A 12,011-nucleotide genomic window follows, 5' to 3' on the forward strand; every position below is an offset into this window, starting at 1 on the left:
TTATTAAGTTTTCCTCAGATTTTCGGCAATATAATTGGACTGTCTGTGTTGGATCTACCGATCTTCTAGTTCTCTTTTCTGTAACTTTGATTTTGCTATAGTCAGTTGCAGTTTTGTTCTTATATTCACATCTGTAAGTCCCTAAATCTGTCCTACTTATTTCTGTCTGGCTAAATTTAACCTCAACATCCTTACACTGCAGTCCTGCATCCTGTCTTTTGCCTTATCTTTATGTTGTTGAGTTCTGCAGCTTTATACGTTTCTCTGGCAGTCAGTATGGTCCTGTCTCCTACATATGCCAAGTACAGGCTACTGAGCCTGCCCTTTTTCTCCTGGATGGCTCTCTGATAACAGGGAAGGCCATCCCTCACATCAAGGTCTGGCATGGCATGTGTCCCCACCGCTCCATGCCTGCTGGGTTGCAGCCAGCAGTGGAGCTAAAGGTTCTTCTTGGTGGCAAACACAGGGGCCAATCCAGTCTTGCCATTTGTAATAAAAGAGATAATGCTTGTTAATCAAATCATGCTTATACTAGTAAAAAAAAAAAAATAAAGAAAAAGAAAACTAAACCAAAACGGATGTCAACCTTAAATAGATAAGGAATAGGCCTTATATTAACTACAGATATCTGGTAATGTAAAGAATACTTGTGCAAGCTCTGTATTTTTGCAAGACATGATGAATTACCATTTGTTAAGCGAAGGTCACAAAACAATTACAAGAAAAAGATTTGGGGCCTTCATCCTAGCGACCACCAGGAGGCAGGAAAAGACCCTCTAACAACAGACTGGCGCAGATGCAGAGTACACCACGGAAGATCACGTATATTGGAAGTAAAGGACTATAAGAACCACAGTCTCAAGGAAGGGGGGCGCGCGCCTTTGGTGGAGCAGAGGCCACCCAGCGCTGTTTTGCTTGCTATCGATTGCCAAATTTATTGTAATAAATTGATATATATTATTTTACTCAACTGATTCTTTGATTTTATCCGAGTACTTTATAACACCCTTGACTGTGGTAGCAGGCATTTGGTCAACATCAGTCCTTGCACCTTTTTGTCAGTGCAGTTTCACCTGCTTCATCCAGTAACAAGTCACTAGTATGGGAAAGCACATACAGATTTACATTAGCAGAGTAACTATTACAGAATGCATCAGCATGTTGAAGATGCTGATGGCAGCGAGTGACTAACCAAAGAAATTCCTTACAGTGGAGTTCTCTCATCCTCTTAATTTGTTCCATTACCTGCTTTATAACACTATCGTCATCTTAGAATCTTTCTAGCTCCTCCTAGCATGTCTCTCCGTATTGCCATACAGGGCATCCTTGGTCACTTGGCATATTACATCAATTTCCAGAAAGTTTCCCGCATGCATACAAAAATGTGATGGTGGTCTTAAAGGGTCGTTTACTTTTCCCCGTTTAATTAACATAGCAATCATCCTGTCCTTCTACTTATCAGCTAGTTTAAGTGCTCCCATCCTGGCCATCAGCTAGTCCGAGATACTCCCCATTCCCAGGTCCTGTTCTTGCATTCTGCTTTTCTTACACCTTTTGTACTAAGGTTCTAGGGACCTGAAACTATGTCAACTACCTTCAGCCACCGCAGTTACTTTCCATTACAAAGCCAGCAAACTTATCATTACTTAGAACGGATTACATTTTGTGCTTTTGTGCCTCCTTGTCTCAGCATTCAAAGTGTAATTGAGGCCCTTAGTGACATGGTTTAGCTGTGGTGCTGGGGAACGGTTAGATCCGACGGTCTAAAAGTCTTTTCCAATTCGGTTGATTCCGTGATTCTATGGCGGGTCAGCAGCCAGGCCTTGTGCCCTCTCTCCGTGTGTCCACCAGACAGTCACTTTGCAGAGGCCCTTCCAGCGTGCCCCAATGCCATCTCGCAGTGCGCGGGCGGTTGCCTAGCCGGAGCGGGGCGGGGCAGAGTGGCGCTGCCGGAGGGGTGCGGGGCGGAGCGGCAGCCCGGGGTTGCTGCGGCGGCAGCGGTGAGTGGTAGGGCTTGTTCAGCGTCGCGGCCATGGCGGTGTTCGTGACGCGGCGGATCCCGGCCGAGGGACTGCGCGTACTGTCGCAGGCTGGCGGGTGAGCGCGGGTCTGGGTCCAAGTGCGGGTGGGTCGGCTCCGCCCTCCGCCCCAGTCCGGGGGCCTGGTGACGGGCCGCTCTCGCAGGTTTCGCGTCCAGCAGTGGGACTCGGAGGAGCCGGTGCCGCGGGCCGAGCTGCTGGCGGGAGTGGCGGGGAAGCAGGGGCTGCTCTGCCTGCTCTCCGACCGCATCGACCGCGAAGTGCTGGATGCCGCCGGTGGGTGCTGGCTGCGGGACCCGACTGCCCCTCTCCCGTTCCTTTCCCCGTTCCCTTCCCAGCGTTCAGCCCCACCCGCCCCCCTTCCGCCCCGGGGCGACGCTGGGCAGCAGCGTGCTGTGGTGTCTTGTAGGTCCTGGCCTGAAGTCTCAGCACCATGTCCGTGGGGTTTGACCACCTCGCCCTGGACGAAATCAAGAAGCGGTAACCTTTGGTGCACTGTACCTCACACTGCCCTGTGAGGGATGGGGTCCAGCTGGGGGAGGTGGTGGGGAAGCAGGGTGAAATTCAGAGCTCATCCCGCTGTTCACACAGCAGATCACACTGTGGATTGCTTGACACAGGCGTGGTGGGTGACTTTGACAGAGTATGGGACTGGATAGGCAGATAGGGTTTGTGACCTGTACATCCTTCTTGGTAGGGTATGCCTAGAGTCACCTCCAACCCCAGCTGGGTTGGAGGAGCCTCGGATGTCAGGGTATGGTTGGGATAAACCTCACTCTAGCTGCTGTTGAGATGACTCTTTGGAGGACAGGCAGAGAAGCCAAAAGCGATGTCCTCTTGCATGTGGTACTGCAGAGATGTAGAAGAGGGAACTTCAGCAACTTGCCCAGAGCATCAGCGACTTGCCCAGAAATTTTGAGGTAGAACCCGAAGGCTGGCAGCATTGCCCCAGAAACCTTTGCTTACCTTGCAGAGGGGTCCGTGTGGGGTATACACCTGATGTCCTGACTGATGCCACCGCAGAGCTGTCTGTAGCTTTACTTCTGTCTGCATGCCGCCGGCTGCCAGAGGCAGTGGAGCAGGTAAAGAAGTGAGTATCACCATCAGACAGGTGGTTCAAGGGCTGGCACCAACCACCTTGTAGGCCAAGGTGGGAGTCACCTGCAGTTCTGTGGCTTTTCGTAGACATGCTGCTCAGGGGCTGTAAGACAGGCAGAGCTCCCCTCTGTATGTTAGGTAGAGGACCTGTGGGAAAGGGCACCCAAAGCCGCTGCAGACCCCTCTAGGAAGGCACGCACAGAAGGTCTGTCCAGAGCTCCCTGAATGGCAGTTGCTCCAGGGCTGGGGATAGCAGTGCCTAATTTAAATCAGTCTCAAGGCAGCTGCTTCAGCAGCATACCCAAGGAGACCTGCAGGAGACCACCAAGGTCCTTGAAGCAAGAACCTCAGAGAAGCTGGCTGTAAGATCATCTGGCTGTGTCAGAGGGACTGGCCACCCCCAGCATTCTACTCTAGTGTACTTGCCCAAATGCTGGACTGGGCTATGAGCAGGCTCTCTCCTGCTGCCATCTGACATCTGTTTCTACCTCACTTTCTCTGCTAGTGGTGGCTGGACAACATGGAAGCCCTTGTGGATGTGTGGTTATGGTCTCTCTGATAGCACGGTGGGCATCATAGGTCTGGGGAGAATAGGTAAGTGTAGGTCATGCACAAGATTTGTGTGTCTCCAATGACGGCAAGGTGGTTCTGGAGGTGTTTAGCCAAGGTGGTGCCCCTGTTGCTCACCTCTTTAAAGTCTGTGACAGCAACAAGGAGAGCTGTGTAGAGCTCTGAGCAGTGATTTTGACTCATCAGGCCTAAACATTGAAAGTTTAAAGTGTTCAAACCCATCTAGTATGTGTAAATGGTAGAGCAAACAGGATGTCATCCTTTCAATATTCAGGTAAACAAAAGCCCTGACAAAGTCCAAGGTGACAGGTTTGTCATCCATTCAGTTGTGGACTTTGTCAGATGGCTATTTCTTTCCTCACTTTCTGGTTTGCTTCCTAGGGTGTCTTCAGGTTTAACATCCCATTGCTCCAGTTCCGCAGTTTTGCTATGGAAGTTCAGTCCTGCTCATTTCAGGAGCAGCAGAAGACCTCCACCCCATGCTCGCCATGCTTCATGCTGGGAAGCAGCCTGGCAGGAGGAATCCCACCACAATGACCCTTTAGCGAGCAGTGTGCTCTCTGCACTAAGTGCAAGCTCGCTGAAGGATGGATTGCCTGGTGGTACTGACAGACCCTTGCAGCCCAGCAAAGGTCTCTGTGCAGCATGTGTTGTGCAGGCACAGCAGCTAAACAGTCTTCTTGTTTCCTTCTAGGACAAGCAGTTGCCCGCCGCCTAAAGCCATTTGGGGTCAAGAAGTTTTTGTACACTGGCAGTGGCCCAAAACCAGAGAGTGGTGCGGAGTTTGAAGCTGAGTTCGGTAAGCAAGGCTCCAGGACCAGGGGCAGCATCTGTTGCATGGCAGCACAGAGAACTATTTGGGCTCACTGTGGAGTTGTCACTCCCTGGGAGTGGTCCAGCAGAGACAAGAGGTTCCAGGTGACTTCCTCGGTGTAGCTGGCATTAACTTCAGTGGGGGCGGCAAAAGAAGGAATGGGAATCCCAAACACTTCTCATGCAGTGTTAGTGGATGGCAGGGAGAGAGACCTGCCTTCTTTGAGTCAGGTCATTCCAGCCAGTAAGCTGCACATACCTGGGCTCCAACTGACAGCCAACCATTGTTGTGGGCTGTGGTGGTTTCTGCTGCTTTTGCCTTTCAACTTTCTCCTGTGTCCATCCATTTATGATTTTCAGTTAGTTTCATTTGTGCAAGGAAGTGGAGTGTAACAGGGAAGGGAAAGTGGCAGCTGTGCCTTTGAGGAGGGGATGCATCTTTGGCAGGACATCTCCTGACCGTTGCACTTTCCTCCAGGAGTGAAAGTGACCCTGCCCGTGGCAGGGGGATGGAACTAAATGATCTTTTAAGGTCCCTTCTAACCCAAACTATTCTTTAATGATTCTACAGTGATTCTATGAAGTCATCTGTAGGTAACACATAGAGAGATTTAATGCTGGCATAAGGTGGTGCTGCCATATTTTGCTGCCTAAATGTGAAGTATGTACCACAGCCTCCTATAGGCCAGATGTCTGAAGCATTGCTAGATTCCCCTTTGGCTTGGTTTTAATTCAAAAGTGAAACAAAACATTGGAGTAGTATCTGTAGGGATGTGTATGAGTTTTGTTGGGTATTTGATGGTCCTTTTGTCTCCCCATTTGTGGAGAAGGGTCTCTCCAGAGCAGCACTCACTTGCAGGTGAACTTTTCAGATAAAGAAGGTTACTGAGGTCTGTGGGTGAGATTCCCTAGGCCAAACTGTGACCTGTTTTTCTCCACTCAGTCTCACTCACAAGGCTGGCTGAAGAATCGGACTTCGTTGTGGTGACATGCGCTTTGACTCCAGCCACTCAAGGAATGTGCAACAAGGACTTCTTCACCAGAATGAAGAAGACCTCTGTGTTTGTCAACACAAGCAGGTAATCACAACCTAGTCCCCTGCACAGGGCTGGGGTGTGGGGGTTGACCATCACTCTCTGACAATTACAGCTGCATGGGGGATCTGATAGGATGAGACTTGCTTCCACTGCAGGTCTAGACAGTCTGTACAATCTTCATGGCCCAAGATGTCTTGGGACCAAGGCAAAGGCAGGATAAGTTATTCCATCACACAGCTGCCCCAGAGTTGTCCTGTGCTTGGGCACTCAGCTCCTCTCCCACTGCTGGGCAGCTTGGACCAGAAGAAATAGCAGCTCATTGTGCTGCGAGGTTCAGGCAGATCCAGAGAGAGTCTGAAATCTTCTCAGGCAGAGGGGATCCAGGTGCCTCTACTCAGGCTGTCCCACATGGGCTGTTGTCCTGGCCATGTGCCCCTCAGAACCCATGGGACCCCTCAGCAACGTGGGGTCTCTGTATTTGCCAGGGGGTCTGTGGTGAACCAGGAGGATCTGTACAATGCACTGGCCCATGGCCAGATCGCAGCAGCAGGCCTGGACGTCACAACACCGGAGCCACTGCCCACTGATCACCCCCTGCTCTCCCTCAAGAACTGTGGTGAGTAGCTGGGCTCCCACTCTGCTCTGACAGCTTGCACTTTGGGTGCCTCGTGTGCCCATGGCTGGGGACCTGTCAGCTGGAGTGACAGGGATTCCCTGCCCCCGTTAGCCTGCCTGCATGACCAAGCACGGAAATGTGAAAGGACAGGAAGGTCAAGTGTATTTAAGCAAACTGGAGGTAGGCACTGCACAATGCAGAGAGCTGGTAGGGTAGAAGACCTCATCAACATGATGTAAAACAAATGTGGGAGGTATTTTGATTCTCCAGAAAGCAGTTGAGGTCAGCTCACTTGACACCTTCCTGATGGATCTCCATTTGATCATTAAAGGCATGGGGAGAGATTAATGGAAGAGTCTGATACCAGTGGGTGCCTGAAAGAGAAACTGAATCCCTGCTCATGCCCTGCTAAGCTGTGGTATAGATGTTCTGCTAGAACGTAGGTAGATACAGAATAGATAATAAATACAGAAGATATATATAATAATTATATATATAAGAATGTATAATATTATATATCATTATATACCTAGAATATATGATGTATATAATAAATAGATAATACATATTTGTATTCTAGCATATATTCTGTTAGAAATGTTTCCTATGTGGCTAAAAATCTGGGTGCTGAGTCTGCCTAGAAGAATTTTTGCCTTGGGAGTGCTGCAGCCACTGTAGAACTCTCCAGCTAGCCCATCCACTGTAAGCCTGGGCTGCCGGGTGCAAGTTCAGCATACATGCTCAAAAGCACAGTTCATTTAAGTGCTGAAGTGCTGAGCTTGTCCTGACATCCACATTCCCCATCATATGTCAGCAAATCAGACATCCCCGAGCCAAAGAGGCTAGCAAGTGTTCATGCTATGGGATGAGCAGAGGTTTCTTTGCAGATCTAGCTGTATCCCCTGGACAGACTAGGGCAACTTGACTGATAAAGTGGAGCCCAGTGAGCTCAGGCAGCCTGTTTTCTGTATGGTGATAGGTGTCAGGCCAGTAGGAAGATGTTGGTCTCAGGACTAGTGCATGTATTCTCCAGAGGAGATTGGGTTGGATGAAGCAGGCTGGTTAGGAAGGTGCTTGCTCAGCTGCTCTTGTGCTTCAGTATTTTCAGGCTGCTGGACTGGAAGTGGGAGTGCCTGCTATTAGGGGCAGTAGCTGATCACTGTTAGTTTCACTAATGCTTTCCTGAAAGCTTGGTGAGAGCTGCTGTGTGGGGCACAATGATGTTTTAGCGCAAGACATTAGCAGTCTTAGAGTTTACCTGAGATCCTCATTGTAGCAGTCTGAAGGGACCGTGCAGGTTGGCGTCTTCCTTGGCCTCACTGCACACCAGTGCAGCTTTATCCTCAGAGGCACCATGGGCTCACATGCAGCTGTGATGAGTTAGGGACAGCTCCTGGTGTAGTCACTGCCTCCCCTCATGTGGCCTTCAGTGAGTAACGTGGCCCAGCCCTTGCAAAATGGGGTAAGGAGCTTTGCTACTCCAGATAGGGAATGTGTAGGTCAGGCTAGGTACCTCAGTGGAACTGACTCCAGCACAAGCCAGGAGAGCTCACTTGTACCCCTTGAGGCAGAAAATACGTAAAACAGAAATGCAACACAGAGAAGACACAGCTTCCTAGTTGGAAAGTGAATGTATGCAGTTGTCTGCAGCCCCATGGCTGGTGCAATGACAGGGTGCCTGTTCCTACCTGAATGTTCAGCTTTGCTGGGGTGATCAGCCTTCCTGAGAGCTGATGGCACGAGCTGGGCCAGAGTAGCCTCCCCTCATGTGGTTGAGTGCTTTGGCTGCTCAGGCTGCACCTGAAGCAGAAGAGGTGGTGCGTGAGCCTTCATTTGTATGGGAAAAATACCAGAGTGGCTGTGCAGGCAGCAGCAGTATGTCCTCTCTCCAGGAAGGAGGTTTTTGGAGTAGGAAACGTCTGTTTCGAATGAAACCATAGAAACATCCATGAAAATTTGGAACTGCCAGTGGCTGAGTTTCTGTTTCAGAAATACAAGATCACAGCTGTGGCATTATCTTTTTCTTTTTTTTTTTAAAGACTTTTTTTACGTGTTTGCTTTGATTCCCATAGTAGACAGGAAGAAGAGTTGACATTGTTTTCACAGCAAACAAGGAGCCCAGACTGTTCTCAGCTTGGGGAGGAATGACCTGTGTCCCCACAGTGCTTGAGAGAGCCTTTTATCCCCAGACAGCAGCATGTCAGGTGTTCAGGCTTCTGCATTGCCTGTAGTTGCTGTCTGTTATGAAACAAGCAGAGATGCAGAGGTTTTTATCCATACCTTTGGCAAGTACTCTTCACTATTGTTATAATAATTGACTGCTAAAACAACTTTGGCTCATTCATTTGCATTGCGTAAGAGGAGCCTTTCCACACAGGTGGATGGAAATCCCTGCCTTGACTATGCTACAGCGTACCAGCCCTATTGAAAGGGCCATTTGCCTCCATGTGTGCCTTTCCAGTACACCCACGGGTCTGTAAACCAGAATGTTTCTTGCTGCAGTATGTGTTGGTTTGTGCCTGTCAGTGAGTTGATCCTCCTTAAAGCTGTATGGCAATCACACAACAGTGTGTAAATTTCACTGCATTTTTGTCTGCCACAGGGATAGTAGGAGGACCTGCTCTTGGCTGACTGTCCTTGGCCTGGATGACTTAAAAAGCCCAGTTAGTCATTTGTTCCATGTCTGCTGCCAGCTCCTGATGGAGCAGCAGCTGGTGCCTGGTGGACCCAGGTTGCCCACATCCCAGGAAGACCCCTGAAAGAGGCTGTAAGAGGTCAGCAAAGGTAAGAAACAAGCAAGTAACCTTCTCTGTCCCCCTGCAGTGATTCTGCCACACATCGGGAGTGCCACATATGCCACAAGGAGTACCATGGCAGTACTGGCAGCCAAAAACCTCCTGGCTGGGCTGCGAGGGGAGGCCATGCCGCATGAGCTGCTGCTGTGATGGCCAGAGTCCTCATCCTGGAGGGCAGCAGGACTTGGTGTTACCGTCCCCTGGAGAAGTCTTGGAGACCAGTCTTGTGCCTCTTTGCCTTTGCAGCAGTGTGCCAGCAGTGCCTGTGGTGAGGGAACTGCACCACAGCTATTAAAGAGAAGCAGTGAGTGTGTCATGCTTATTTTCTTTGAGAACAGGGTGCACATGGCATAGCACACAGCTCTGCAGGGGGCTGCAAGTCCCCTGGTCATGTTGCTGCTGAACTCAGCAGCCTATGGATGGTGTTAAGTCACAATTCAGAAAACACTTGCAGTGTTGGGGTTCAGGTGTTAGGCAGCATGTGTCATATGTAAGAGAGCTGCTGCAGGAGCACCTGTCCTCAGAAGCCTGCCTCCTGGCTCCAGCAAAAGGCCATGCAGTTCCATACTGGAGCTCCCACCCTCATAGGGAGGGAGGAGAGGTAATTGTGCAATTGGCCCAGGCCCACTGCTGCCAAGGAAGCTGCTGCCAAGCATGTGTTCAAGGGGCTTGCTGTATCAGCCCTAAGGTGTGATGTATCCATTCTTCAAACGTCAAAAGCAGAAAGGCTTGTATGGCTGCCCTGGCATTTTCAGGTCTGCTTTTGTCTCTGTAACTAATTCTGGGCACAGCTCTGAAGTGAACTGCAAACTGGAATTCACACTGCATCCTCCTGTGTGTTCTGGCTTCAACTCACCTCAGTTTGGTTTGTTTTTTTTTTTTTTTTTCCCCAGATATGCAATGACACTTTAGTGCAGGGGAAAGCCTGAGCATGTGCCAAGCCTCTAGCTACCAGGAGAGGTCTGGGTGAGCACATTTCAGGGGCTTTGAAGGGTCCATCTCTCCTCTAGTACTGTCCCACTTCTATAAACAGGGGTTATAATCCACCTTTCTGTGCCAGTCCTCCACAGCGAGTTTCTGCTCCAGCTGATGACACAGTTGGCTCCCAGGTGTGCTCCTTGGGTTGCTCTGTGCTGCTTACTTGTTTGAGGGCTGCATGTCCCAGTGACATTGTTTTCTTAAGGAAAAAAGAAAGGTGGCTGCAACATTGCATTGCAGTGGCAAGAGGACTTTAACATGTGCAAAGCTTGTTAGAAATCCTGCTTTGAATGGGTGTGTGTAGAGTGTGATCTCCAAGCAATTTCCTGCTACAAGGGTGGAAAGGGTCAAGGACACTTTCCAGTTTTGTGGTGGCATGCCCATAAGCCATATGCAGCAGGATATTGCACTGGGAGTGCACAGCCCTGCAGCATCCAGCTATGCTCTTGACAAGAGCAACCCATCCCTTACTTTCTTCAGCAGAGGGCTTGGCTGTGTGCTTGCATTTTCTTTTTAAGGAGTGAGTAAGCCCCTTTTCTAGTGTTACCCTGCTACCTCTGGGAGCTTGCCTGAAGGGGACAGCTTTCCTCACAGTCCTCTGCAGCAGTCTTTCCCAGTCTGCTGCAAGCAAGACTAGGTCAGGCATCTCTCCTCAGATGGGATCTGAGCCCTTTGGGGGCCATGGGAATGTTCTCTGTTAGGAGCCAGGGTCACAGCTTCATGGTATAGACCAGAAATTTTCCATCCTGTACGGCGAGCACTTGGGGAGCAGTTGTTAAAAGGGTTACTACACAGCGAAGGAAAAACACCCAACTGGAATTTTCAGAGTAAAAGGCTAGAATTTGATGTATAGGAATGCTGCATTTTGAATTCAACAGCATTAATTAAGCACATTGCTGTTACTTCACTGAGATCTAGCAGAAACTTTTTCTGTATCTAGTCTTGCAGCAACAGCACTGCCAGAGCTGGACACGTCTGCAAGCTGTGAATTCGTGTTCCCCATTTATGAACAAATGTGTGATGAGGAAGCCAGTTCTTTTTGTGTTCTACCTCTGCAGGGTTGTGGGGAAAGCCTTTGTAAGAGCAGTGTGCTAGGGCTGGTAGGGGATGAGACTGGGGTCCAGTTGGCCCATCACTGCCCAGTGGTGGCAAGTCTGCTTGGACGTGCAGGGTGGTCTTGCCATGGTCCCATTCCCTTGTGCCCTCCTGGCACCTACTACAATGAGGCAGACGGGACCACCCTGCCTGATGCCTGCAGGATCTGTTCACAGACCTGCCAGTCATGGCTGCATGGTGCCACCAGTCCTGGCCAGCCCCTGTGGCATGGTGTGGAGATGGCTCTCACCAGTCTTAAACCAGTCTCCTCCCAACTCCACAGCCACTGTGCTGTGAAAAGTGGTGAAAAGCAGGCCTGGACTCAGGTTCCTTGTGAGCTGTGGCTTTCCACTGTCCATCTTTTTCTCCATGCCTTGTCACTTTTCTCTCCAGGTTTCAGCATTCAAAGCAGCATATGGAGCAAAGGACAGCCCCATTTCCAAGGCTGTGGGAGGTGTGGAGCAGAGGAGGAAGCAAGTGAACATGTCAGTTTGCTTGACCCCAGGGGAATCTGTACCACTGACACAGAACACAAAGCATGCCCAGTGTTTTCAGCCAGGGCAGGTGCTGAAGCTGCTGAGCAGTTACAGGCTCTGACAGCAACAGAGCATCTGCACCAGCCACCTGGCCACTACCAGGTGACAGCATACTGTTTCCAAAGACAAGACTGCAGCAGCTCCATTGGCCTCATGAGCACAGCAGCCCACCATATGCTCCACAGCACAACACCTAAACAACTCAGGAGCTTGTGGTTTTGGAGGAGCCATCTTCAGCTGGGATTAAGCACATTTAAGAGATAGTGTCATAGTTTAACTCCAGCCAAGTACCACACAGCCAGCCACTCCCTCGCCCCCTGCCCTGGGGAGGAGAATCAGAGAAAAGGTAAAACCCATGGGTTAAGATAAGCACAGTTTAATAGTTAAATACAATACTACTAATAATGAAAACAGAGATAGCAAAAAGAGAACTC

At 50.0% G+C, this 12,011-nt stretch overlaps 1 protein-coding gene across 1 annotated transcript; it reads left to right on the plus strand.

Annotated features, from left to right (window-relative positions):
- The first annotated feature begins 1,981 nt into the window (after window positions 1-1,981).
- Window positions 1,982-9,282, plus strand: GRHPR (glyoxylate and hydroxypyruvate reductase). Its single transcript, XM_005152318.3, is given in 10 exon segments — window positions 1,982-2,097; window positions 2,185-2,315; window positions 2,449-2,461; window positions 2,463-2,519; window positions 3,013-3,129; window positions 3,643-3,731; window positions 4,402-4,506; window positions 5,464-5,599; window positions 6,043-6,173; window positions 8,997-9,282. Coding segments are annotated over 10 exon segments (966 nt in total). The 5' UTR covers window positions 1,982-2,032; the 3' UTR covers window positions 9,119-9,282.
- Window positions 9,283-12,011: the final 2,729 nt, after the last annotated feature.

Source organism: Melopsittacus undulatus, chromosome Z (assembly GCF_012275295.1).
Source record: "Melopsittacus undulatus isolate bMelUnd1 chromosome Z, bMelUnd1.mat.Z, whole genome shotgun sequence".
NCBI lineage: Eukaryota > Metazoa > Chordata > Aves > Psittaciformes > Psittaculidae > Melopsittacus > Melopsittacus undulatus.